This window comes from Antennarius striatus, chromosome 4, assembly GCF_040054535.1.
Source record: "Antennarius striatus isolate MH-2024 chromosome 4, ASM4005453v1, whole genome shotgun sequence".
Classification (NCBI taxonomy): domain Eukaryota; kingdom Metazoa; phylum Chordata; class Actinopteri; order Lophiiformes; family Antennariidae; genus Antennarius; species Antennarius striatus.
In genome coordinates this window covers 22875269-22901427 of record NC_090779.1, presented here as the reverse complement: position 1 = coordinate 22901427, position 26159 = coordinate 22875269, and the positions used below count along the sequence as shown (strand labels likewise).

General features: G+C 44.6%; 1 protein-coding gene across 10 annotated transcripts; it reads right to left on the bottom strand.

Annotated features, from left to right (window-relative positions):
- Positions 1-621: 621 nt before the first annotated feature.
- LOC137593995 (ankyrin repeat domain-containing protein 26-like) lies at positions 622-24600 on the bottom strand. Of its 10 annotated transcripts, XM_068313161.1 has the most exons (45): positions 24456-24600; positions 23599-23886; positions 22356-22470; positions 22094-22267; positions 21642-21748; positions 21045-21182; positions 20654-20814; positions 20491-20517; positions 20197-20233; positions 20056-20119; positions 19929-19980; positions 17783-19608; positions 17257-17428; positions 17061-17122; positions 16890-16980; positions 16571-16651; positions 15491-15549; positions 15335-15404; positions 15203-15247; positions 13659-13913; positions 13490-13585; positions 13343-13413; positions 11992-12738; positions 11211-11383; positions 10612-10818; positions 10116-10146; positions 9884-10025; positions 9585-9798; positions 9319-9502; positions 9039-9185; positions 8458-8920; positions 7677-8182; positions 7447-7599; positions 7190-7365; positions 6989-7082; positions 6361-6438; positions 5719-5853; positions 5507-5619; positions 5193-5340; positions 4816-5106; positions 4426-4661; positions 3872-4100; positions 3557-3614; positions 2910-2955; positions 2662-2801 (listed from the first exon to the last, which is right to left on the bottom strand). In XM_068313161.1, exons 2-44 carry the CDS (start codon positions 23796-23798, stop codon positions 2936-2938), a joined length of 8448 nt encoding a protein of 2815 aa, XP_068169262.1. In that variant the 5' UTR covers positions 23799-23886; positions 24456-24600; the 3' UTR covers positions 2662-2801; positions 2910-2935. The 10 variants fall into 10 exon arrangements, with proteins under 10 accessions (XP_068169266.1, XP_068169256.1, XP_068169259.1 ...); XM_068313165.1 differs by lacking the exons at positions 3557-3614; positions 17783-19608 and adding an exon at positions 19682-19830 and having other exon boundaries at positions 622-2801; XM_068313155.1 differs by lacking the exon at positions 3557-3614 and having other exon boundaries at positions 622-2801.
- Between the last annotated feature and the right edge of the window lie 1559 nt (positions 24601-26159).

The following is a 26159-nucleotide window of genomic DNA, read 5'->3' as shown; positions in this document are numbered from 1 at the left end:
CAAAATGTCAGATTGTTTGTGTCGCAGGCTGACTTGATTAAAGTTTCTCCAGTGCAGGTCTGCTGGGAGTTTATTCTGTGGTGTTGGTTTTTAAGGGTTACACCACCATCTGCTGGGATGGAATGTCTACTACAGTGAATTCACATCTTCTTTTATTTTACATCCCGCTTCAAAGCGGTGATGTATTGTAATTGTCAGCGTTTGTGTGTTCGTCCGTCTGTCCGTTAGTCCACCAAATATCTTCGCAACCGCTGCAGATAGATGAAACAAAAAGCACATTACTCGGGCAGCAAAGGGGATGAAAATGAGATGATGACCTTGGCCTTGGGATAACTACGTCAAGGTCAAATTTTAACTTTTGTACACTCAGGAACTGGATAAGAGAGAGGATGAAAATGAAAATGAGTTGTATCAGCTCGCACTTTTTCTTCCAGAAGTTTAATAAATCATTTTTAAAATCTTTGTACGATTGAGTCTACATATTTATTTACAGCTGTTAACCTCTGGTAGGTAGGCTATTGTTGTCACTGATTGTTGGTTAGGATGATTACGAAGAAGTGATTGAATGGAATTCCACAAATTACTGTAAAGAACACAGGGACTTGATTCATTCAAGATGACATTTTTCTCTTTTATTTATAACTTTTGTCTTCTGTACCATACAGGTGTCTCAAATGCTTTTCTAAATATACATATTAGCACAAAAAAAATACTGACAACCTCCTAACAGAACAACGCGTGGGGCTTTTAGGGACGCGAAAAACAAAAAGCTGATAGCTGGAGAGATTCCAGCTCGTCTCGTTCAAGTATAACGTCCATTAACAAAATGAATAAATAAAATAATGATCAACACAAAACTCAATGAGTTCAGATATGTGACACCTGGAGGGGTATTGCACCGTTTGACGATACGTACTAAACTTAACAGCGTGGCAGAAGTATTAACAATATATACTGACTTCAAATACTTCAAACCTCTACGCAGTATAGACACACAATTCAGCCTTTTAATGCTGCCTCCACATTGTTGTTTAAGGCTCTTCTTTGACTTTTACCCTTTATTCCCAGTGTGCCATGTGCTTTACTCAGGGAGTGGCTGGCGAATACCCGACCTCCCTCTACTGGCATGAACCTGGTCGTCATCAGTTCCTCTGTCAATCCACCGTCAACTCCTGATACGTCCCCTTCATTCCTTTGTATGCCTCATCCGTTCGCTCATCCCAGGGAACCGTCAGTCACAACCAGATGACTTGTTTTGTGGCCTCTGAGACCAAGATGATGTCAGGTCTTAGTCTGGTCTGAGTAATGTGTGCTGAACTCTTCAGGTGTCTTTCAAGGTCAACTGACATTGAACAGTCTCCGGCCATCGGAAGCGAACCAGCAGGGCAGTTTTTTGTTGCTCTCTCCAGCCTTTGTCCTTCCTTGACAGTGAACGGCCTTAGCCGTGGCTTGGATGTGTCGGCTGACACTTATCCCCTTGCTAATTGCTAATTGCTTTGACGGTGGATTTGAGGATCTGGTCATGCCTCCATCAATACCGGCCCTCACTCAGTGCCTTGGGGGGGGGCTGTTCAGGATGTGTTCCAGTGTCCCTGTTTTGGAACAAAGGGGGAATGCTATTGTTTCAACTTTGCCCCATGTGCACAGATTAGATAGGCTCGGAACATAGAACTTAATCCTCTGGAGGTTCCATTGCCAGATATCTTTCCAGGTGACACAACACTCCATCACCTGCCCCCACCTCATCCAGGCACCCTACTACCGCATGGCCTCTGCTCTGCTGGTTCGTTCTTCCTCGACTGAAGCTCACACTTCCTCCTGCACCAACTTTTGCCTCTCCTTCCCACTGATAGACTCGTAGTGTTTCGCTGTTTGGCTCCCAAGACCAACTCTGCCTTGCGTCACTATTACGAGAATGGGCTTGTCTTTCAGTTGGATTTTTGCTAGTTGTACTGCATCGGCTGCCCTCCACTTCCTCCCCGTCCTCACCACAATCCCTGCCCTGGACACTTTTTTATCTCTAGCTTCAGAGTACTGTAGTTGCTCGCACTTTGCTCAAAGCCTTCCACCACATCCTCAAATATGAACAGGGGACTAGAGGATTCTTGGAAGAATTCCATGCTGGTATACCCAGGCCTTAAATCATCCAGGATGCCCAGACCTGATCACTGTTCTTAACCAGCTGTCAGCACCGGTTGCCTTGATGGAATCTCTGTCCTTCAGACTGTAATTGAAGACCTTTCCATGAATCTTCACTGGCTTCGCCATGACTAACGGGATCTAGTGTTCTCCCACCATGATGCGGAATTTGTCTGTGACCTTCCCCTTCTTTAGAACCAGGGACCTGGATTTTGCAGGTTTTATAGTCATGCTTCCCCATGACATGACGTTCTCCAAACCCTGGAGAATCCATATATCGAGCCATTTGCATTGGTGAGATCCAACCATAGTACTGTTAGGTCCCCGTATATGACTTGTTCCCTTTGCTCCTGAGAGGTTTGGTGCAATGTGCATTATGTCTTTCTTTCATGAAAAGGGAAGATAAGTTAGTGTTTGGTGTTTCATTGATGGCCGCTGGCTTTGGCTTCATCGGTTTCAAGTCTCATAGTGGCTGAAATAAAACAAGCAGCTGCCTCCAGTCAGATCTCATGGTGAGTTCAAGTACCTCCATCAGACCTGATGGTTCCTCATTAAAACCTCTACGTACTCCTGCCTGGCCCTGCTGACGGGGTCCAGGTCCGCCCACGAGGCAGATCCCACCGGGGACAAACGGGCGGTGGCTGAGTCCAGCTCCACTTTGGCTGAGGACCAGAAACACAGTTAGCAGCAGCTACACCTGCAGCGGCTGTCAGAGACCAGACAGAAACTCTGAGAAGGTTGAATTATGCATTTCAAGTCAGTGAACTCACCATCGTTTAATTCTTGCATGATGTTTTTAGCCAACTCGCTCCGCATCTGGAAAAAAGGTGTCGTTAGATTTGAGTTGTAAAGTAAAACTGTAAAACATTGAGGCATTTAAAAATAACAGTTCACCACCAAACAGGACTATGGTGTAGAGCAACATGTTAGTCTCAGATGGTTGAATGGGAATAAAATGAAGTGGAATGAAGCAGGATAAGCCAGGAAGCACGCTCTGCTTTAGAGCAGAGTTTCTGCAGGCCTTTAAAATCAGTGGAACATATGAATGCAGATCAGGTTAGAACCACGAAGAAACGAAAATTTCTGCGGAAGAGATGTTAAAGTTTTATCTGGAGCGGATTTGGATGGAAGGATGGGTCTGTCATGTTTGTCCAAGAACCCCGAGGAACGCCATTTGGAAGCATTGGTGCAAAATAGATTTAAAAATTAAGGGTTTATAACATGGTTAAATTAATAATATTTTAAATATAACCACATTCCCCTCCATTAAACACATTTCATATTGTACATCTCCCGTTTACATCTACTTTCTGTTTGAAAATGGGCGTGGTCATACATAAGCCAATGATATAGCTTCACCAGCAGAGCAAAGGGAAGAGCACCCAATCAGACACGGAGCTGTAAAGGCTCTACACACCTGGTTGTGAGTGTGGCTGAAGAGGACAGAGAGGACAGACAGATGTTTGAGCGAGAAGCTACAGGAAGGAGAAACAGACGGCAGGTTAGAAAGAGTCCCGCTGCCAAAGAGGAGGAAGAAAGAAAAACCGCTGGAAGAACAAATTTCATGTTTCAAAGGTGTTCAGAGGAATACGACTGTCTACATTCGATGAGAATGAATGCGTGTCGAAAGCAGCAGAATTCCAGGGGGTAACCGTGGACGTTAAACCGTGACATGGAATGAGAAAGGAGTGAACTCCTCATCTCCACGGCTGAGACTAAAGCCTGGACGGACCTTAGTGAGGAAGTCCTCAGCCCCACCGGTCTGTCGCTCAGGAACAGGGCCGGACATGGAGACCCCAAGCCCGAGGCTCCTGTTGAGGGGCCCCAGTGAGGCCCCGTATTGTGAGGATGAATCAAGAGAATCCAAGTGCAGCGAGGGGCCCCCAAGACTACTAGTGAGCAGAGACCTGCTGCGCTCACTAAGCAGCTTGGAATTGGCTTCGTTGAGTCGACAGTTAACCCTGTGGTGGACAGGGTGGGGGACAGAGTGGGGGACAGGGTGGGGAACAGGAGGGGGAACAGGAGGGGGAACCATGTATTAAAAACAGTTCAAAGTATCTTCTCCAAAACTCAGAAGCCCCACTAGGGTTGGGTCAGGTTCCAGTGTTGCTAACGCTAATGTTCTGTGTGTTATAAACGTTACAGCAATTCTATAGAAATATAAAACACAAGACTTCCTGTATGCATTTCAAATTAAAAGCACTCTATTGCGTCCCTGGACAGAAGCTTCATTTTGCTAAACTTGGTCAGAAGGGTCCGTTCGGCCCGACCAAACGCTTTGGTCACCTCTCAAGTTTGGCTTCCAGGGACTTGCGGAGGCGGAGCTCCTCTCTGTACAGCTGCTGGTACTGCTCCAGCTCCAGGCGTGAGGATTCTCGTTGGTTCAGGTTGTCCCGCTGGATGGTGCGAGCTCGGTCCAGTTCCCCCTCCATCTCCTGGATCCTCTGCTTTAGCTGGGCGCGCAGGAAGGCCTCATTGTTCTCTCTCATGTGATCCAGAGCTTCCTGGGATGCAGCCTGGGACTGAGAGACAAACAGTCTGAAGTCACTGGAGAGGCCACACCCACAGGTGGAGCTTCCTGCTTTGGGTTTTAAAAGGTACGGGCTGGGGGGCTAAATCGGGGGTAGGCAAAGCAGAATTTGTGGATTTAATACCTGAAGGTCATAAAATGTTCACCTGCAGGAAGACGTTGACTTGATCCAGCTTCTGCTGGACGTCCTGTCGGGCTCTCTCCTCCACGTCCCGCCGGTACGCGTCCAGCTGGTTCTGCTCCACCTGACAGGCCTCCAGCCGGCGCCTCAGGTTCAGGACCTCCTCCTCCAGCTGCCTCTTGCTTCTCTCCAGCTCCTCGTTGTTTTGGCCGAAGCCCTTGAGTGACGCCAGCTGATCCTTCAGGTCGTCGTTGGACTTCTCCAGCTGGCTGCGCCGCGACGCCTCCCTGTCCAGCTGCCTCTGTAGGTCCTCCACCTGGTCGACAAACGATAAAACACCTGACGGACTCCAGACGTTGTTCAACAGGAAGTGTTGAACCTCACTAAGGGTAGCGTACAAACCTTATCTTTCATTCGTCCTAAAGCTCCTTCAGACTGTCCGGTTCTGCCGAGGTCCGTCCGCAGGCTGCTCACTGGAGAACCAAACTCATGTCCCGTCACGTCCTGATCCCGCAACTTCTTCTTTGCAGTCTTTAATAAAGTTCGCATCCTGAAATCCATGGACAGGAGATGCAAAGTAATAAAAATCCACAAACAAATCAGTGTTGAAGCCAGAAGACACCATAGACTGCGCTCTGCTGGATGCTGGCGGCGTCTAGACAACAGGAAGTGCTGCCAGAGGTGAGGAGGGGGGCAGCGAGGTGTTTAGGAGTCACCTGTACATTTCTTTTTGAAGCTCTGCGTTTCTCTTCATCTCTTCATCCAGCCGGGTGTCGACGGCCTTCTTCTGCTCGACCACCTTCTTTGCTTTTTTCTTTTCTATCTCCACCTGGAACGAGACGACAGACGGACTCAAACCACCGTCAGGAGGAACGCTAACGTCGACATACGCAGCACCTTCCAGCACGTGAATGCATCGCTGTAACACCTGTGTGCTCAAGTCTCCTTTTTCCTTCTCCAGCTCTGCCAGGCGGAGTCCGAGCTTAGAGCGGCTCTTGAGCTCCTCCTCCCATAAGGCCTGTGAGTCCTGGGCTGTGTGAGTCAGCGTGCTCTGCCTCTGGACCTACCCACAAAACAACACGACAAAAGAGGCCATTATTAGTGCTACAGATATACACGTATGAGCTAGCATGAGGCTAGCTAGACTAGCTCCAGGTTAGGTGAATGTGTGGTGCTCATCTTGAGCCACTCTCTTTTACCAGGAAAAGTTACTACTATGTATGGTAAATTAAAAACTCCTGACTTCCTGTGTCCTTTCAAATTAAAACCCTCTTGTGTTTCATGTTTTAATTTGAAGCAGTAACAAGAATGTCTTGTGGAAAACTGACTGGAGGGAGCAGCTGATGAGTCAAGCGGTGAATCCACTGGTAAAATCAAGTAAACCGATCTTGACTGGTGTTTGCCGTCATATCAGAGTGAAATAATAAGAAATAAATAGATAAAGTTTTATTCTGGGCAACCAGCTGTCTTGTTGTTCCAGTTGTCTTGTTCTCATATGTTTAATATGTTTAAAGGCTTACTACTCAAATAAAAACAGGTGAACTACATGCAAACTGAACGAGACACCGACCTCTCTACTGAGTTGGTCTTCCAAAGTCATCTTACTGCTTTGGAGGTTCGTAACCAAGTCCTCCAACTGACCTCTGACCTACAGAAATAAGAAATTCTCTGTGAAAATGGACCAGATCTGCCTTATGGGTTCACTTTTTATAAAAATACTTGACATTTATATTAAAGGAATCAACATGCATCATGCATCTGAACATGGAGAAAGCAAAACGACCCCACACACCAAAATCAGGCTTGAGAGAGAGAAAAAGATTGAACTACCGAGAAAAACCCAAATCAACAAGAAGCCAAACATCCTCTGAATGTTTGAGTTCTTGTTTTTTTAGACGTCCAGAGACCCAAAGCCAGAATGAATTTATTTTTACAACGACAAACAGTGAGATTCAAATAAATCTGAGGTGCTAAGGTTGTCCCACACACAGCAATTAAGTCTACATCCACAATACCAACCCCTGTTCCAGGTGAGCGCTCAGATGGCTGGAAAAAGATTGGATGCCTTAAAATACGATGACGACTTCAACATGTGAAGTCAGTCAAATACAGGAAAGATATATCTTCCTTTATTAGCCATAAAAACAGACATGGTTCCACTCGTGAGCGACGTGGAGCAGGACCGTCTGCAGACTCACCACGGCAGCTTCCTGAGCTCCTTTCTGAAGCGCATCGATTTTGTGGGACTGTTGCTTTGCAGCGGCTTCCAGCCTGGCGTTCTCTATCTCCAGCCTGAAGACATGAATGTTGTTGAACACGAATCCTTCCTCCCTTCTGAAGGTTCATTGACCTGACGTGTTTAAATCCAGGTGTTGCTGCGTGTGGACAGCAGGTCTCACCTCTGCACGGCTTCTTCCAGCTGTCTGACCGTGGTGTCAGAAGCCGCTGAGGCGTTCAATGCCGTCTGGATTTTCTGAGCGGCGCTGGTGAGCTCCTTTTCTTTATGGTCCAGCGCGTTCTTCAGACCGTTGATGCGCTTCTCAGCTTGGACATACTGGTCCTCACTTTCCTCCAGCTGCACCACAGACAAACATTTCCAGAGCCATGACTGATGTGTTCTGGTGTTACCGCTGGTGTCGCAGCGGGCTGCCGTTACCTTTCCCTTCAGCCGGTCCAGGTCTCTGAGGAGCCGAGCCTTCTCCTCCTCCAGGTCGCTACGGTAACGCGTGTTGACTTCCAGAGAAGCTTCGCTCATGGACAGCTTCTTGAGGGCGTCGGCCAGCTCCTGCTGCAGCAGCCTCAGACCGGCCTGCAGACAGGATCCAGAGAAGGAAGGGTCTGAAGAGGGTGTGCAGCCAAAGGGCTGCAGGTGTTGAACCGTCTCACCTCTCGTTCGTTCTTCTCTTCCTCCAGTTTGTAGATCTGATCTCTGAGTTCGGCGGCTTTACCGACGAGCTCTTTGTTCCTCTCCTCCATCAGCTGGACTCTCTCCTCGCAGTCGGAGCGCAGCTTGGTCAAGATGTCGCTGAAGCGCTCTTGGGCGTCGGTCACAGCACGCTCCTTTGCCGAGCCTTTATTCTGGGCCTCCTCTAGTTGTTGCCGTAGTAACATGGCCTCGCTCTGGGCTTGGGCTAGCCTCTCCTGCGTGGCCTCTTGTCGCGCTCCGGCACGGCTGAAAAGCTCCCTTTCGGCCTGCTGAGCCCCCTCCAGCTCCTTGACCCGAGCGGTCGTCTGGTCCTTCTCGCGCTGCAGGACGTCCAGCAGTAACCCTTTCTCTGCCAGCTGCAGCGTGACCCGATGCACCTCGTTCTCCATGCTGTTTGAACGCGCCTCGGCATCGGACAGCTTCTGAGACAGGCTGCTGACCGCCTCGCGCTGACTGGCTGCTTCACCTGCAAACAAGCGTTCAATTGAAGATAAAGGTTCCAGGAGAAACTTTGAACATCATCATTACATTAAATATCAGTGCAGTTCAACCTGAATCCAGACTGAATCCAAAAACAATGAAGAAACCAACGAGTTAATGAGAAGCACAAAGACAGAAGATGGATGACAGACATGAACCATCAGATGAGCCCAGCTGTGGTGCGTTCACTGACATCCACTAAAGCGAGGTGAGGGAACACCTGCTGCATGTTAACCCCCCCCCACCTGGACCTCCCCCCACCTGTGAGTCTGTCTTTGAGGCGCTGGTGCTCCTCCTTCTCCCGGAGCAGCGTTCTCTCTGCGTCTCTTCGAGCCTCCAGGCAGAGCTCCGCCTCCTTCACGGCTCCGGCCAGGCGGGTCCGAGTGGACTCCGCCTCCGCCTGCAGGGTCTCACGCGTCTGGCGCTCGTTCTCCAGGCGGCTCGTCGCCAGAGACAACTCCGACTTCAAGCTGGTCACCTGGTTGTTGCAGCTGAAGCCGGTCTGGGTCAAGGCTTCGCTGTTGAGTTGGAGATCTCGCCGAGCGTCTTCCAGCTGCTCCTTCAGAGCCTCCTTCTCCTCCCACAGGTGGCGCTCTCGGAGGCTGCTGGTGGCCTGGGAGCGCTCCAGGTCCGCCTTCAGGAGGTTCAGCTGCTCCTGCAGGCTGGCGTTCTGCTGGAGTAACTCCCTCTCCCTATCACTGGCCTCAGTGAGCTGAGACAAGGCCTACCAACATCAACACGACACGTCAAGGTGGCTTTGAGAGGCCGGTCATCACGTAGAAACCTTCGTGCTAACCATGAACTAACTTGACCTGAGACGACTTTACGTCTCTGAGCGTTACCTCGTTGCTTTTGCTCATGTTCCTCCTGTTTTCCTCCTCCATCTCCTGCTGCTTACGGAGGTGGCTGCTCAGCAGATTCTCCTGCAGGGTCCGAGCGCTGCGCTCCTGGTCCAGCAGCCTCTCGGTCTCCCTGTGGGCCTCTTCCATCTGGGGGGTCGACACAAAACCCGCCAACGTTACAATCCCATCAACACCAAACGGGAGAGCGGCCACCGACCAGGAAACGCCGCAGTGAAAGTAATTCCTGCAGCGTGAAGCGTTCACGTTCCAGCAGGTCTACCTGCTTCATGTTGTTCACCAGGGCTCCCATCTCCAGCTCCAGATTCCTGAGGCTGAGCTCCACCTTCTGCTTCTCCTGCACCTCCAGCTGCTGCTGCTCCTCCATCCTCCTCAGCTTGTCTCTGGTGCTGCTGTACATCATGGAGGCATTGCTGCCATTTTCCTGCTCCTGTTTCAGCTGGAATCTACATCAAATAACCAATTACACAAGATGTGATGGTGACGACAGGATTACAGAGTAATCTATTACCAGGAGGTACTTCTCACTTCAGGTTGGTGACTTCGGTCTGCAGCTCCAGCTGGTCGCGCTCTAAGCCAGACTTCAGGTCTTTGACTTCCTCCAGGGATCGCTTAAGCTCCGCCTTCTCCATTTCAAGAACGACCACCTTGTCGGACAGGTAACCATGGCGACCCTTTGCCTTCTGGATGGAGCGCTCGTATTCGTGGAAAATGTTCTGCAGCTTCACCATGCTCCTCGAGTCTGAGACACGAAGATGTTTATAAAATGGATTATGTGAAATTAAGTCTTAATAGGGGAGGGGCTGCAGTGGGGGGGGGGGGCATACCCAGAGTGGCTGAGTCCAGCTTCTGAACCAGGAGGGAAGCGTGTCGATATCCTGACGTGGGGGAGTCCATGTCATCCGTGGCCGAGTCCGATGACTGAGTGATGTCATCAAAGTCTTCCGCCATCTCCGTTTGTTCAGGGCTCTGAATACGAAAACAAACCTCAGCGTTAATGTGGTTCCACGTTTTATTCTGCATCACGTAATAAAAGCATCAACAGAATCGTTCTTTCACCTTGTTTTGCTGCCGTCCGCCAGCCGTTAACCTGGATCCAACAAACACCAGAAAGAAAAACGGGATTATTTAGAAAACTTCTGCAAAGACTTTAGAGCTCTGGGCGCTGTATTAAAGTGTGGTTGAAGTATGATGGTATAATGCAGTATACTGTTAGTGTGGTTAATTCAGTGGTTAGTCATGCATCTACGTAGAACTGCATCCAAATCACCACCCACTATGGGATTTGTAAAGATGTGTTTAGACAAAACGCAACGTGAATCTGTTTTACAAATCTGTGTGTAAACATTGTAAATGACAAAAATTATATCAAACTTTTAAAATCGGCCTTTCTCCATATCTTAAACTGCACAACACTGAACGCTTGCTTCCATCCATCGCCTCTGAATCCATGAATTCACGCACACGGATGTAGATTTCACATTGCGTTGGGTCTGCACACGCTTTCCAGGTTAGTGGCAGAGGTGAACAAATGAACGGCGTACTGCGTCTATACCTTCCTTCGCCGTCAGACACGTCACTTAAAGAGCTATCATGAAACACTGAGAGGGGATCTCCGTTAACACGGGGGGTGGTCCGAGGGGCTGTGGCGCGCCGGACCCCCCTGACCAGCTCCGGCTGGGAGATCTCCTGCTTAGTTTCGCCTTCGTGTTTGTCGCTATTGCTCCGCTCACAGAGGAGGTGCAGCGGAGCTCCATCGACGCTACGGAGAGCAATAAACCTGATGAGTCGACATCTGCATGATGGGCTTCGGGGGAGGTTAAAAAAAACACAATGCATCGAAAGGAAATCCATCTTGGAATCTCTTTAAAAATAAAACTGTGATCTGGACTCAATATTCAGGCAAACACAATCTGGGCTTTGTGTTTATATCTAGTAGAACTCTAGATGGAGGCATTGTTTTTATTATTTTTATACTTCCATCAAGAGTTCCTGGTGTTTTTTATTAGGTGTATTTGTTCTATACAAACACATGTTGTATAGAAGCTACAAAATGTTTCTGATTTATAAACTACACAAAAAGATGTTTCCTGGAAACTCACAGATATGCAGTTATTATTTGCTAAAGCTGAGTGTCAGGTCTTGAACTTTTACCTCTTGGGGGCCACAGGCAGCGGCTCCTGCTGGACTCCATCCTGACTGGACAGCAAACCTGAACTGCTGTCAGGTTTTTCAGCTCTCATGTCTTTCAGTGCTTCTCCATCAGCGTCCAGGGAAGCGCTGGATTTCTGCACCTCCGCTCCAGATCCTGTTGTCTCTTTACAAACCTAAAAAAATAATAAAACCCAGGGATTAATATTTGACAACTGCATATGAGAGACAAATTTACGAGACTGCAGAATATGACATCTATTCACCCACAGAGATATAAAATACATGTATCTGCAAAGAAACACTTCAGCACATGTCGCCATATTAACACAGCAGCACTTCTTTTCATGGCAAAGAAGGCTATTATCTGAACAATGTTCACACTGCATCACCTAGAAGGAGAGAGTTTATACAACAGAATCCATTCAAAGTAAAGACACATGCAAAAAGCCGATGCGTGATGACAGACGGGTCGCGTCTCTAAGCTTTGTTCAGCCGTCCTGAAGGAATCCAAAGCTGAAACAAGCCAAGGTTTATTTGACCGCAGCGCAAATAAACTTCAACAGATCAGATTCTGTGTGGTTGGTTAGGAACACACAGATATGTACATGCAAGAAGAACTCTTCTACTTGTACACAGATCTACAGAATATAAATATTAACACACTGCAAATGAAAATCAAAGTAAAGAAATAGATCATCAAGAGGTGAAACTAAGCACACAGATGAAATGAAGTGAGAGGAAGCTGATGAAGGAAGCTGAAGGAGGAGCGGCCATCCTCTACCTCTTTCTGGAGTTGGGCCTTGTCTTTCTCCAAATCCAGGAAGACAAGCTTCAGCATCCCTACCTCAAGTTTAAACCTTTCCATGTCCTCTTCCAGCTCTTCATCGGAGACGCCGGGGACGGATGCTGAATGTCTGCTCAGCGAAACGGAGGCAGATCCCTCCTGGACGTCGTCACCTGGTCTCACGTGGTTCCTCACAGCTCCGTCTCGCTTCCAGATCATGTCATGTGGGTTTTGGACCGACCCGGGTCTGATCTCATCGACCTCTGCCTGTCGGCTCATGCTCTTGTCAGATGATTCCGTAACCGAGTCTTCCGGCCCGGACTCCCTCTGCTCAGGTATGGTGAGGAGCACAGCGGTCCTCGCTCTGGCTGTGGGACGAACAATCACTTCCCCTTCGTCTTCATCGCTCGACTCTTCATCTGCAGAAGTAGATTCTGCCACAGCTTGCTGCTCTTCTTGTAAATATTCTCCAGCACTTCTTGATTCTACCAGTTCTCCAAACTTCTCCTTTAATTCTCCAGCAACATTCCTGAAGGTGGATTTGACTTCCCTTTTCTCCACTTCCACCCAGAGCTTCTCATAACGTTTCTCCCACTGGGGACTGTCACACGTTTCGCCTCCTTCTTCCAGACCGTGTGGATCTCTGACATCATGATCCTTTTCTCCACCATCAGAGTCAACGTGGTCGGACGGTTCTGGGCTATTTTGATTTAACTCACATGAATCTACTGCCTGATTTTTCTCCTTTTGGTGTCATAGGTGGGCACAGAAAGAAAAAAACAGACAAGAAGAATACAAGAACCAAGTTTGGACCTGTCGGTACTGAATTTCATAGATCTTCTTAAAATATTAGCTGAGTCACATTTTAATGAATCTGAAGTGGACAAATATTTTTCTTCATGGAACAAAATACAAATGTGTGAGGAAGTTTTGTCTGAATTTTCATGTGATTCCCTTAAAATAGGGGAAACAAACAGTTCATCTCTCAAACCTCGACTTCACTCTCTGTTCTGATGTCATTTAACACCAAGTGGTCACGAGTGATAATGACCGAATGAGTGTCTTCCTGCACCAAGCAACATCTGTAGGTGCTTAGAGAACAAAAATATTACCCTCACCTCTTTTAAATGTTGTTAAAAGCTGTCATTTTGTTAATATTTAAGGACTCTTAAATTCAGCAAACATTATAGAGCTACGGTACGACTGTTGGTCCTGTTGATCTATGTATTTATCTGCATATCTGCAGGTGTGATTGTGTAATTAATTTAACATTAGATGGAACTCGATGGTGTATTTTCTGATGGTTTTGTTATTGTGTTAAAGATGTTATATCCTGGTCATCTCTCACCTTTCGTTGCTGCTGTCCAGGTTCTACTTCATCCTGACTGTCTTTGGTCGTTGGTGACGGCTCAGAGGAACCTGAGGAGACAGAGTTTTACCCAGAGCTCTGGACATACTGTATGCACACAAATATTATCAGACCTGTGATCCTCACCTGGTTTAACCACTGCCTGAAGTTCAGCTGTGTGTTGAAGCTCAAAGTTGTCTGTGGTGGACGAGGATGTCAAACGATCTGGTTCCCAATCTGATTCTGAAAGTCAAAGACAGAAAGCGTTTCACCGCTGGGATCAAACGTTTCGTTTCAGACGCCTGACCGGCCTTACCCTCTTCACTCTCTGGTTTCTGAGGAGCCGTCTTCCTCACTCGGGGCGCAGGCTGACGGAGGGGGCTGAGGAGTCTCTGGGTGGTGCTGGTGCTCCTCTGAGGTTTCGTGGGAGGCGACACCACGTCGTCTTTGTCCTGAGCTTCTTCAGAAGGATCGGAGCGCTCTGGAAACTCCTCGAGTCCAGGAGAAGCCATCCTGCAGCCGGGCAGGGTTCTCTTACTGGTGGTACTGGCTGAGTCCCAGTCTGAGGCATCTGGGATGTCAACACAAGAATCTCTAGGTGACTGTGTTAACATGACACCAGGAAGTGATCCATTCATTCACAACAATGAGGAAGGCTGGTACCGCCAGTCTGACAAGGTTTAAAGGAGGACTGCAGCTGATCTACTCAGTTACACTGATTTACTAACCTGCTGCTGCAGCTTCAGTGTGACCACAGAAACATAACGGTAGAAACGTCAGTGTTGAATGCAGAAACATCACTTCAACATTATGGAGCTATTTCACCTCAAAATAACAGTCTCAAACTCATATAGACTCCCTATTCTAGAAAAAGTCTCTACCGTATGTATGATGTCATGAATGAAGAGGACAACACTTCACAGTATCATGTGACCAGCCGTAACTCCACTGGTGAAACTGGGTCATAGTGAATTTAGAACTTATCCGAGGAGTTGTACTAGAATAAAGCCTTTCAAAAAACACTTTTACCAAGTGTTTTACAGTAAAAACACAGTAAAAGACAAGATGATACAACACTTGATTTATAAATGAGTCAAAAGTTTAAACATCAGTAATAACAATAACTGGAATCAATTGAGAAAATGCCCTGCCTATCCAAAAAGATGTTTAAGGTTTTAAACTAAATAGTTTTTGAACTAAGTTTCGAACTAACTAGGTTTTACAATGTTTTACACACTATAAGGCACACTGGACTATAAGGCGCACCTTCAATGAGCAGCACATTCTAAAACCCTTTCATATACAAGGAGCACTGAATTATAAGGCGCGTCTGATTATAAGACGCACCTTCAATGAATGGCCTATTCTAAAACTTTTTTCATATGTAATTTGCACAGGATTATAAGGCGCACTTTCAGTTTTTGAGAAAATTAAAGTCTGTTAGGTGCACTCTACAGTGTGGAAAATACTTCACACAAACAGTATTTATGTTATAATTTAATTATTATGTTTATGTTTACACTATATTTACACTGTATGTTTGCACTGTTACATCAATCCTGCTTTATGTGCTTTCAATTGCCCCTCAGGGACAACTAAAGTTTTTTGAATTGAATTGAATTAAAATGTATCATAAATTACAGAGTGATCCTGGAAACTGTTGTGAAGGTAATAAAATAACTTAACCAAAGTACCAAAGTAACTTTTTTTAAAGATGTATTTAGTTTATTTCTTTTTCGGGAACAACAGACTTCACCTTCATCACATTTGCAACATCACGTCAACATCAAAAAAAACAAAAAAAACAGCTGAGGGCTAGATGCCATCTGAAAACAATGTCAGAGCAGAGATTCATTTTACCTTCGAGATCATCCACATCACCAAGTCCCAGTTCTTCCATCAAGTCTGTCAAAGAAAGCAACATTTTAAGAACACACTCTTCACAGTTCTTCAAATCTTTATTATTTCAGACTTCATGATGATTCTGCCTACCAATCTTTCGGGCTTTATCCCCTTCAAGTTTGTTTAGAACGCTCAGCGGTTCCCACTTTACCTTCTCAGTCTGGCAGAAGGAAAGAACTTCGTTTCACTCAGCTCTACCACATTTAATTTACGAACCTCATGAAGGTGCTTGTTTGCTCATCCCACCTCTTTCTGTCTTGTATCTTTATTTTCATCTACATTTTCACCATTATCATTGTCTCCAACTGGAAAACACAAAACATGTGCAACATGTTTGATCAGACAAAGATTTTTCCTGTATGTTGTGAAGCTGGATGAATTCGCCAAAACACTGTAAAAACATGCAGATAACATCATGCTTAACTTGCTTAAAGAAAAGTGATTAGACAGCAGGCAAGCATCGGTTTTATGGGGACACAAATACAGCAACTTAAAAACACATTTAAGTCTTTAGAACTTTGAGGTAATACCAGTACCCCAAATCTCTTGCAATTTACAGAACTCCATGAGTCATATTTTATAACTTAGATCAGGATATAGCAGATTGTTTTATTTCAGTCTGGGCTGCTGAAAAGATGTAACTAAAATTTTGAGGGAGACCTGATTAAAGTTTGGTGATAATTGTAATAAAGAGGGGAATGCATGTAGATCCAGGTGTAATCAATTTCTTTAGTATCTCAAGGAATAAGACATAGATCACGAAAGCAATCAGACATATTTGGGGGGGGGGGGTATTTATGACTCTCTGCAGTTAAAAAAGGGAATATAGGTAAATAAAAATCACCAGCCTGCTGATTAAAGACAAGTGTTGTTGGGCTGCAGTGGAGTTATGTATTCTACTGAGTGTTGTACTTTTCTTTCTACTTTTGGAGCACACTTGGGTTTTTTTTAACTGGCATTTTCTATTTAGGATGAAGCGTCAATGCTCTGATGGTGCCCATCAAGTGAGAAGCATTTAGATTTGCATCTTTAAAGATCTTTGATGCTGCACCAGATTTCTAAATACTGGGGGAAAACAGCACAGATGGCTTAAATCCTGCTGATAAATCAGTGTTTCACCTTCCACAGATGAAGGACGCGAGCTATGAGTGACAGACTCAGGCTTAAAAAGGCTACATCAACTTCCAAACATCACATGAGGACAATAGGGTTAAGGGTAGCAGGCAGGATGGACTCATGCATTCTCTGATGTGATCCTGCAGCGATTATCAGGCCTCTGGTATTTAACATGTTGGCCCTGACATGCCTGAGTAAAAACATTCATACCCTCTGCCTGGTCAGCTCTCGGCTTGCCTGCCATCCTATTGCAGACTTCCCCTCTTAAAAAGGAGGGAATATAATACAAATCTATAAGAGAAATGCGACATATCATTGAAAAGCTGGTTTTACTTGACTGAAATCATTTTGCACATCCTGTGTATTTAGACTGAAAAAAGATTCAACTGTTAATGTCATAAAATTATCACATGCATTAAATTAAACTTTTGAGATTAATTCATGTTTTTTCCATATTTGTAGCATGAAATGGTTCCTGGAATGATCCGACTGGTTTGAGACAAAAGAATGAATAAAAAAAAACACCTACTGTCTTTCCTATCTTCTCTGACAGGGGGAACCTCTGGGGTCGATATGCTTTGCTTCTCTTCATGTGACATCTTGGGATTTTCAGAGCAGGACTGAAGGAGAAAAAATCCATCCCTGACCAGTTGTACGACAAAAACCTTCTCTTATGAAGTGTTCTGAAATGTGTCTTTACCTCAGAGTCCCAAGAATCTGCTTCCTCGTCTCCCTGATCCAGACCAAGTTCAGACAGGAAATCTGTTTCAACACATGAGAAGATCAGTTTTAGATTCTGTGCAAAACTACCAAATAACTATAGGACACAGCATTTCATGTGACTGACGGAAAATGAAAGATAAATTATAAATAGATAAGATAAATATATCTTTTACCTCTTTTCTTCTCTTTGGAGACGTCCGTCTCAGGAACAAGTGAGGTAGTGTTGGCAGGTTCTCTCTCCTCCCGATCATTTCCCTCTGAGATGTCTTCTTCCTCCTCCTCATCATCATCATCATCTGGCTCCTCTTCATTCTCATCATTCTCATCTCCAGTGGACTCTTCTGTCTGTGAATTGAATGTTTATTTACAATATAAACACTAGAATTATTGCCTTGTGAAGCTACTGTGCACTTGGAAAGTTACGTGTCCACATGGTTCAAAATCAACCAGACGATGTTCTACATGAGCCGAACCAGTGAGCATGTCTTCGACTACAACACTTCAAATTCTAATGTTACTGAACAAAAGCCAGAATTTCTAAAACACATATGCTTCAGACACATCTCCATGGGGACAGGACAGTAGATGTGGTCTACACAGTCAGTGTGGTTGTGGGGTGATCGCCTCAGTTTTGGCAGGACCAGAGGCCAGACTACACTCTACTGCGCTCTAACCACAAACCACCTGCTGGAGTTTTACCTGAATCACAGCCTCATCAGTGTTTCTGTGGACTTCACTCGTCATGCCAACGCTCTCTGCCTCATCAGGCGATTCCACATTAAAGTCATCAATGTCAGTTTGGGGTAACACTTCATCAGAATCATGACCCTGACTGGCAGCAACATTATCTTTGGTGTGAAGGCTGAGTTTTTCTTCATTCTCTCTTGTTTGGGAAGCATTTCTGTTCTCTAATGAAACATTTAAACATTTGTCTTTCCTGGGATCAACTTTCACCACAGCTAGCAGCTCGTTTTCCTTGTTTTCACCACCTTCATCGTTCTCTTTAGTCTCTTCCTCTAACTTCACGTCTTCGTCACATGACAATTTCGGCTGTGGGAACACCGATTTGGTTGGGGTGCAGGAGGTTTTCATCTGGTTGCCTTCTGTCGTCTTCTGTTTTCCTGACTCTGCACTTTCATTTTCATCAACCCAATCATCATCATCATTGTCATCCTCAGAGTCTAACGTTCCTTCTATAACACCATCATTGGGTGGTGGTGACACTGCAGCAGAGGGGTCGTCAAAGCCTCTCTCACTGCTGTCCTTGTCTTCTTCTCCTTTGCCGTTCGAACTCTGATTCACTTCTGGATGGTTTGCTGGAACAAAACTGGTTCTTGAAACTAGTGGCGCCATTTCAGTGAAGCAGTCGACATCATTTTGGTCTTTAGTTACAGAGGAAGAATCCCAGTCTGATTCGTCTGCTATAGCTGCTCTGTGTTTTGACTGAGTGCCTGTTGAACAGAATCCCAGAGAGGACACGGGTTCATCTCCAACTGCCTGAGTCGAGACACATTTTGCTGATGAAACATCCCTCATGCTATCCAGGCGCTCTTCATTTGGTTGATGGAACTCACTTTTCAAATGGTTTTCGAAATCCGACGTCTGATCACCTTTCTTCCCAGCTGCCCCTCTGTTGACCTCGTCTTCTTCACATCGTTCATCGTCACTGTCGTCCATTGAGGAGCCCCATGAGGATCTGCGCTTCTCTCTCAAAGCTTCTTTGTTTGATTCAGCATCGTCTTCAGCATCAGAGGAATCTTCTTCTCTCACAAAATCGAGCTCCGTGTCTCCATCTAATCCTAGTTGATTATTTTCTGCAGCATCACTTTCGTCATCGTTCTTTCCCGTTTCTCTTTCAAACTCTTCCTCTTTAACCTCAGCAGGTAAAGTTTCGATGTTAAACGTGTTTTGGGGTGATGACAGTAGGTAATCCCTCCCAAGGCTGTCGTCTTCATCAGAAAACTTGGATTCCACTCTGACCGCTGAAACAACACAATCCTCCTGTATGGCTAAAGTCGCTGACATTGCATAACTTGTAGTTCCAAGTGGGCGTTCGTCTCCGTCGTCTGTTTTGTGATCGTTCTCTTGGGAATTCTCATCTGCATGAGCTGGATTGGTTTCAGTGTGAGCGGTGTGTGTGTCGGGTAAGTCCTGAGCATCATCACTAACTTTAAAGGCACCGGGAGCCGAGGTCGATTCTACTGATCCAGCCACGTCGGCTTCAAATGAAGCCACACAGCTGTTGTCCTCCTCACATTCATGTTCTTCATCATCCTCTTCCTCATCATCCTCATCTTCATTATCTTCCTCCCCTTCTTCTTCATCATCATCCTCATCCTCATCATCATTATTGTCATTGTCATCATCATCATCATCATCATCGTTGTCGTCATCTTCATCCTCCTCTTCCTCTTCATCCTCCTCCTCCTCCTCTTCCTCTTCGTCCTCCTCTTCAGCTTCTGAGCTTCCTATTTGACTGTCAGTTCTGGTTTTACTACATGAAGGCTGCTCCTCTGTTCCATCTGCTTGTTTAAGTATTTGAAACAAGAACAGGAGACAAAAAAGTTGAAGAGCTTCATCACAAATATTTATATTTACCTGTCTGCAGCCTGGATGGGGGGTCGAGGTGATCTGGGAAACTCTGGATGGGAAGGAAGTGGGGGAAGGATCTACTGGGTTCTGCAGAGCATTGCTGGAAGGTGAAGCCTTTGGGAGGGATGGAATTCTCTGCACTCGCAGTGCCGAAGCTAAAGGCAGATAAGGATCCACGATTACTATTTATTTTACTATCAAACCAAAAGCTATGGAGGAACACTAAGTTAATAGAACTCAAAGCTTTTGGTACCTTCTCTCGTTTTTAATTCAATCATTTTCCGCAGGTTCACCTTCTGTGGTTTCTGGAAGACAGCAAATTAAGTCCTGCATGGAATTTAAGAAAAATAACTTTACAAGGACAGAAATGTAGTGCCAACCTTATTGCTTAAATTCGACTCATCCTCCTCTGATGAAGACCACTCTGGAGCACTTTTTGAAAACCTGGGGGAGGGATGAAGAAGGAGTTGAGCCTGGAGGTTTCATTTCTGTTACGGATAATGACAGGATATTGTACCCACCGACTTGAAGACTCCGACTGGGAATTGTCATCGGAATCTGAAGCAAAGCAGAGAAAGCTGTTGTCAATCAATACATACCGAATGTGAATCATTTTTAGAGGGGCAGATGTCAAAAGTTTCTCTAATAATATGACAAGACTGTGAAAAGCACCTGAAAAGAAGCACTATTCTAAGCAGCAACATAAAGCTGTTTGTGCAGACAGGAGGAGGACGACTGTCTGTCCAGACTGACTAATCTTTACTGACAGCTTCCATCTAAATTTTCCTAACAAGTTCATTTCTATAAAGTAATACCTCTCCCTGCTTCATTCGCTCCACGATCTTAATCCAGTCAAGAGGTAGTGCAGGAGGAATAAATGAAATAATCAAAAGTCAATAACATAATAGAAATAATAATGTGTCATGCCACTTAATTTACTAAAATGTGATGAAAATTTATCATAAATTGTGTACCAACCTTCCGTGTCGACGGCTGCTCCATCCAAACAGGAACCTGTTTCAGCGTTCTGAGAAGAATGGCCCAACAGGGAACTTTTCTTCTTTGTACTCAGACCATGAGGCAACATGGACTGGCCATTGTTTCTCTGGGTACTATGCTCAATGATCAGAAGGGAACAGCTGCAAGGGAGGCAACAACGACAACAACAACAACAGGAAAATGTCAAGATCTGATGGTTCTTCTGTTTTAGCTGTACCTGTATATCTGTGCTGTGCAGGGAAAGTACAAGCAGAAAAATTATAGAGATATTGTTTCAGGTCAAAGTTCTACTCACACCACAAACACACACATTATAAAACTGAAGTACTGATCTCAGAACACAATAGTAAAGACAGGAAGGGCAGCTTACGGATGATGCCCGTTCATCACTGCGTAGTCGTCAGCTGACCATCCCTTGTTATCCTTCAGGCTGATGTCTGCGTCAAACCGTAACAGCAGGCGCAACATGCTGATTTGTCCGTTGCCAGCAGCCATCATTAACGGGGTCCTGCAGGTCAAACAACCAGCAGCAGGGTCAAATGTCAGCAATGGATTAAGAGACATTAAAGAACAAATATCAACAGATGCTGCTTGTAGTTTTTGAGTTGGAATGTGTGTGTCAGCATTCACCCAAAACAAGTAAATATGAGCTTGACTTAAAAAGTGAACAATATCTACGGTGTACAAAGAAGAAGTCCAGGAGCCCAAAACTGTTGGAAAGTTATTCACATCTTGCTATCCTGAAATTGTGATTGTATCTAATAAGCTAAAAGTGTCCACACACTTCATCTAGAGCGACTACAAGAACACAATAAGTACACATGTGCTTCTTCAACAGCAGTGTCAGCAGCACTCTGTCTGTTAAGTGTGACGGCTGTAAATGTATAAGTATTAAGTGCATCTGCTCTATCTGGGGTTGGCAGGATCGTAAAAGCTGGATCGCTATTGTGATTGGTTTAAAACCGACCTCTGATCTTGATCCATGAAGTTCACATCGGCGCCCTCCTTCAGGAGAAACTCTGCCATCTCTATGTGATCCTCACGGACCGCCACAGTCAGTGGTGTGAACGCCTCCTAAAGGTGACATCACAAACAGAGTCATCCACTGAGAAGCAGTAAGTCTTTATTACCAAGTATCAAATGCTAGGGCTACAAAATGAGAGGAAAGGATCAGTGCAAGAGAGGATTTATCACCAGATGAGTTGGATAAAGAACTTTTCAGGCTGATAGTTTTTTTCATGGTGATATGAGCTGTGATGTGATGACATGATGCTTTAACTCATTGGGACACGGGGTTTATGCCAAATATTCATCCAGGCTTTAACATCTTAGCTTTTTCTCATCATTTAAATAAATCTGCTTTATTCAACATCGACGTGTCCTGCTGTTGGATTGAATATGAGGAAGGAAACATTTTACCGTATTTTGTGCATTGATTTCAGCCCCGTGCTCCAGCAGCAATGCAGCAGTAGAAGCTGATGAGACGTGTGCTGCGAAATGAAGGGCTGTATTTCCATTAATATCCACCAGGTTGGGAACAGCATGATTCTCCAACAGGATCTTCACACAACGTTCATGCTGGCATTGCACTGCCTGATGTGGTAAATGAATCATCAAGCCACAAAGTTTAAAGAAATGACACCGAAGACGATCCATTCCAGCAGGAACAAACACACCGTACCTTCATCAAGGCGGATCTATTCTGATTGTCACATAGGTTGAGCTTTGCCTTGCTCGCCACAAGGAACTGCACCACCTCAGCATGTCCACTGGCACAAGTGATGTGAAGTACAGTTCTGCAGAATAAAGGAGATCAATTTATGACACACAAATAGTGTTGTTTGCACAAAAACGTTTAACATTTACTGCTTTACTGTTTTTAAAGTCCATTGTTTTAATCAGATTCCAATACTCTGAGTTTTGGGATTACAAGAGTATATCTAAACTAAGATCAAGCTGAATTGTCATCATGTTAAAGTTCAGTCAATAGTTGACTGTCTCATGTTTTATTACACGCAGGTCTTTAAACACAGGTCTTCCTGTGTCTGCTGCATCTAAACGACTCCTATTCATGAATGACACTCATTTCAATGAGATTCTTATATCTGACTTAAGATCTTCAGGTATCAATACTTCTGTTTTCTCATACAAAACATAAACTTCCCCACTGTGGTACAAATAAAGGTATATATCTTATCTAAGCATTAAGGAAAAGTTGAATTCGCCACTTACTCTTGTTTTGATACATCGGGTTCATTCTTCACAAGTGAATTACATCAACATTGGTAACCTGTAGTTTTCTGAATTTTAATTATTTCGTAGCAGGACTTAAGTTACAATACTATTATATAATCACAAAAATCATGTTTAGAACATGTTAAGGCTTGGTAATGTCAATAGTTTATGTAATTACTGGATAGTTGGGTCAGTTACTCCTGACATATACGGTTTGTAAATGGTAACACAATCCTGTCTTGAAACACAAGAGGGAAAAAAATGGTGTGTGCGTGTTGGGGTGGTCATAAACATTTAACTTGCTCAAAACAACTGTCATTTACAACATTACACTATGCTTTGCACCAAACTAGATCTACTGCACATAAAATACAGATTCATATTAAAATACATCGCTTCATCCCCACTTTTCTGCCATTTCACTCATACTTCTAAAAAAAACACCTGCTAGATCAAAACCACCAGAATCAGGCCTGCGTAAGTGAATGTCATTACTTATCAAAGATGAAAGTTGGATATATTTAGTTCATGACGACAGATGTATGTAATGTGTGAAAAGAACATACCAGACAGCATGATTACAAATCAAGACATTTAATTAATTGATAACTGTTGATTGTGTTTTTTATTATTATTACAGTAATGGTTGTAGAGGAATAAATGACTCCAGTTTGTGACATCCCTCCTACCTGTTCTCCCTGTCGAGTTGATTTAAATCATTCTTTTTCGCAAGCCGCTTTAACTTTTCCAGATCACCGGCTGCAGCAGCTTTGTGGACCTTCCCCAGGTCCTTGTCTTTGAGGTCATAGCCGAAAGAAAGCAAACTGCCGCTGTCAGGGGTGGCGGACGAGGGTCGCTTTTTCTTGGCAAAGCGGAGGATCTTCTTCATGTTACAGGGTGGTGAAACAATGGCTCTGTACCGTCACTGCCATCCACTCGTCTGGTGACGGAGTCACACCACATACGCCAGTCCCGTTCTTGAATAGAAGACGTACAAAGCGGATTAGACACCCATAAAACGGTGCTAATGGCTTAAACCAAAGATTTAGCCTCTACGTAGACAGTAAACACAGCAGCCAGGCTCACATGCTAGCGTACCATTCACTCCTCAACCACAACTTAATTTAAACCAAGACGTCTTCTGGAACCATATTTTGAAATAGCACGTAATTACGAAGTTAGCACACTATTATTATCGCAATTTACATGACAAACCCCCGAACCACGCAGGTCTTTTAGCTCCTGTCACTGACTGATGTCTGAATGGACATAGATAGCATTTTAGCTGGAGCCTGTTACCATGGTAACTGACCGCACCAGCGCTAAACAAGCATAGCTAACGGATGCTATCCTCCAAACTCATCGTGTGTTGTCGGTTTATTGTGAAATACGTATCTTCTGTTACGATATCACAACAATCCATTTTAGCTGAAGCCTAGAATATACTTAGCAAGAAAGCTGTTCTTGCTAAGTATATGCTAATTAGCTGAAGCTACATATTGAAACTATCGCTGCCAACAAACCACACTTCTCCTCGCGTACTCACATGTAGGAGGTGATTTATGAAGGAGGAAGGTGAATATTTGAGCACGTACACATATGAGCACTTTACACTAACTAGAACGGTAACCTGTTGACTGTCGGTGTCAGTCCATTTGTAAACAGCTAAAGCTAAGAAGCGCCCGGTTCCCTGCTCGCGGTTTCCTCTTAATCAGCCAATCAGAAACGAGTATTTTCACTGGCCAATAGCTTGATGTTCAAGGTTGGTTGACAAGACACGGATTGTTTGAAAAGGAAGAGTCTGTCGTTCATTCATTCATTCATTGTTTTGTTATGGCAGCAGCATTTTATCTGGAAATCGTATTAACTAAGCTTTCTACATATTGTCGGTCAGTTTAGCGTAGCAATTTAGAAAAGCAACTCAAAAGATGAGAAGTACATAGTCAAAACTGGACAAGTAATTTGTAGTAGCACAGAAAGTCAATTACTCAATCAGTAATTATAAATATAGTTCAATGCCCCTGCTCTGGCCCCAGGGACACATTTGGCTCTGGTCAAACTGTTGTGGAAATCAAAGTGATATGTTCAAGGTCTTACACAGGCCCATGAAGTAAGACCAAAAAAAGGGGGAAAGTCCTTGCATGACAAAATACGCAGGGAATACACATCTGGCACGCAGATGGCAGGTGTAAATCAATCAGTCAAATCATAAATCAATCAACTTTTATTTACAGTTCACTTATCACATGAACTGACATTCTGAAGTGCTTTTACAAAAACAGAAACCAAACAGAACCCTCCAGAGCAAGCATAAGCGACCCAGGCTCTGGAGGGCGGCCATCCGTCTTCACCGGTTGGGTGGAAAATAAATACAATGGAGATAATGACAGGGCAAGAGAGAGAGAGAAAGAGAGAGAGGGTGGCGGATAGGAGTCGCTGTCTGGCCACAGAGGTGGGACCGTGGTCTCAGGACCTGCAGGCTGCGTTCACTGACTCCCAGGTTATTGTCTTCTAGACTTGCTCATAACAATGTGTGCAAATTTCAAGTTTTGTCCTCAATATGAATTGAATCAGTAGTCAGAAGGTTCTTCTAGTGCAATGGGCAGTCCACCAGAGTCTCCCTACCTAAACCATGCTGAAAGTCTGCCAAAAAAGCCCCTTCTACCTGAACAAGAAGAAAGTCACTGCTAGATTTGAGTTCAGTCAGACTGAAAAACATGGCCTTAAAATTTTGTAGTAACACATTTCTAATGATGCAAGTTTGATATTTCACCTTTTACCTGCAGGTCTGTTATCTGACATAAAGCAGGACATGTCAAGCAGAACATGAAACATGAGAACTTCCTATTTTCTAGTTTATACTTAACAGAATATTAATGATAATAAAAATGTAAAATTTACTCACATTTATGGAGGGATGGATTAGGAGAAGCATCCTGCATCTTGCTCTCATCCATATTATCTGCAGGAAAGACAATTGAGTTAATAACTCAAGTTCTCAATATTGAATATGTTGGAAACATACATGTATATTTAACTACTCAAAATTTGGTGCTTGCAAGCCTCCATCTATTGAATCATCCACTCACCATCCTGCATGTATTTGAGACACTTGTTTGCCACCATCTCATTAAACACAGCTATTGTTGCCTCTTCATGAATTTCATGCAGGAAAGCCTTGATGGCTATTTGCTGTTCTTCATGAAATTGAAGCTCAATTTCATGTTGGCGCATCAAATCCTTGTACTCT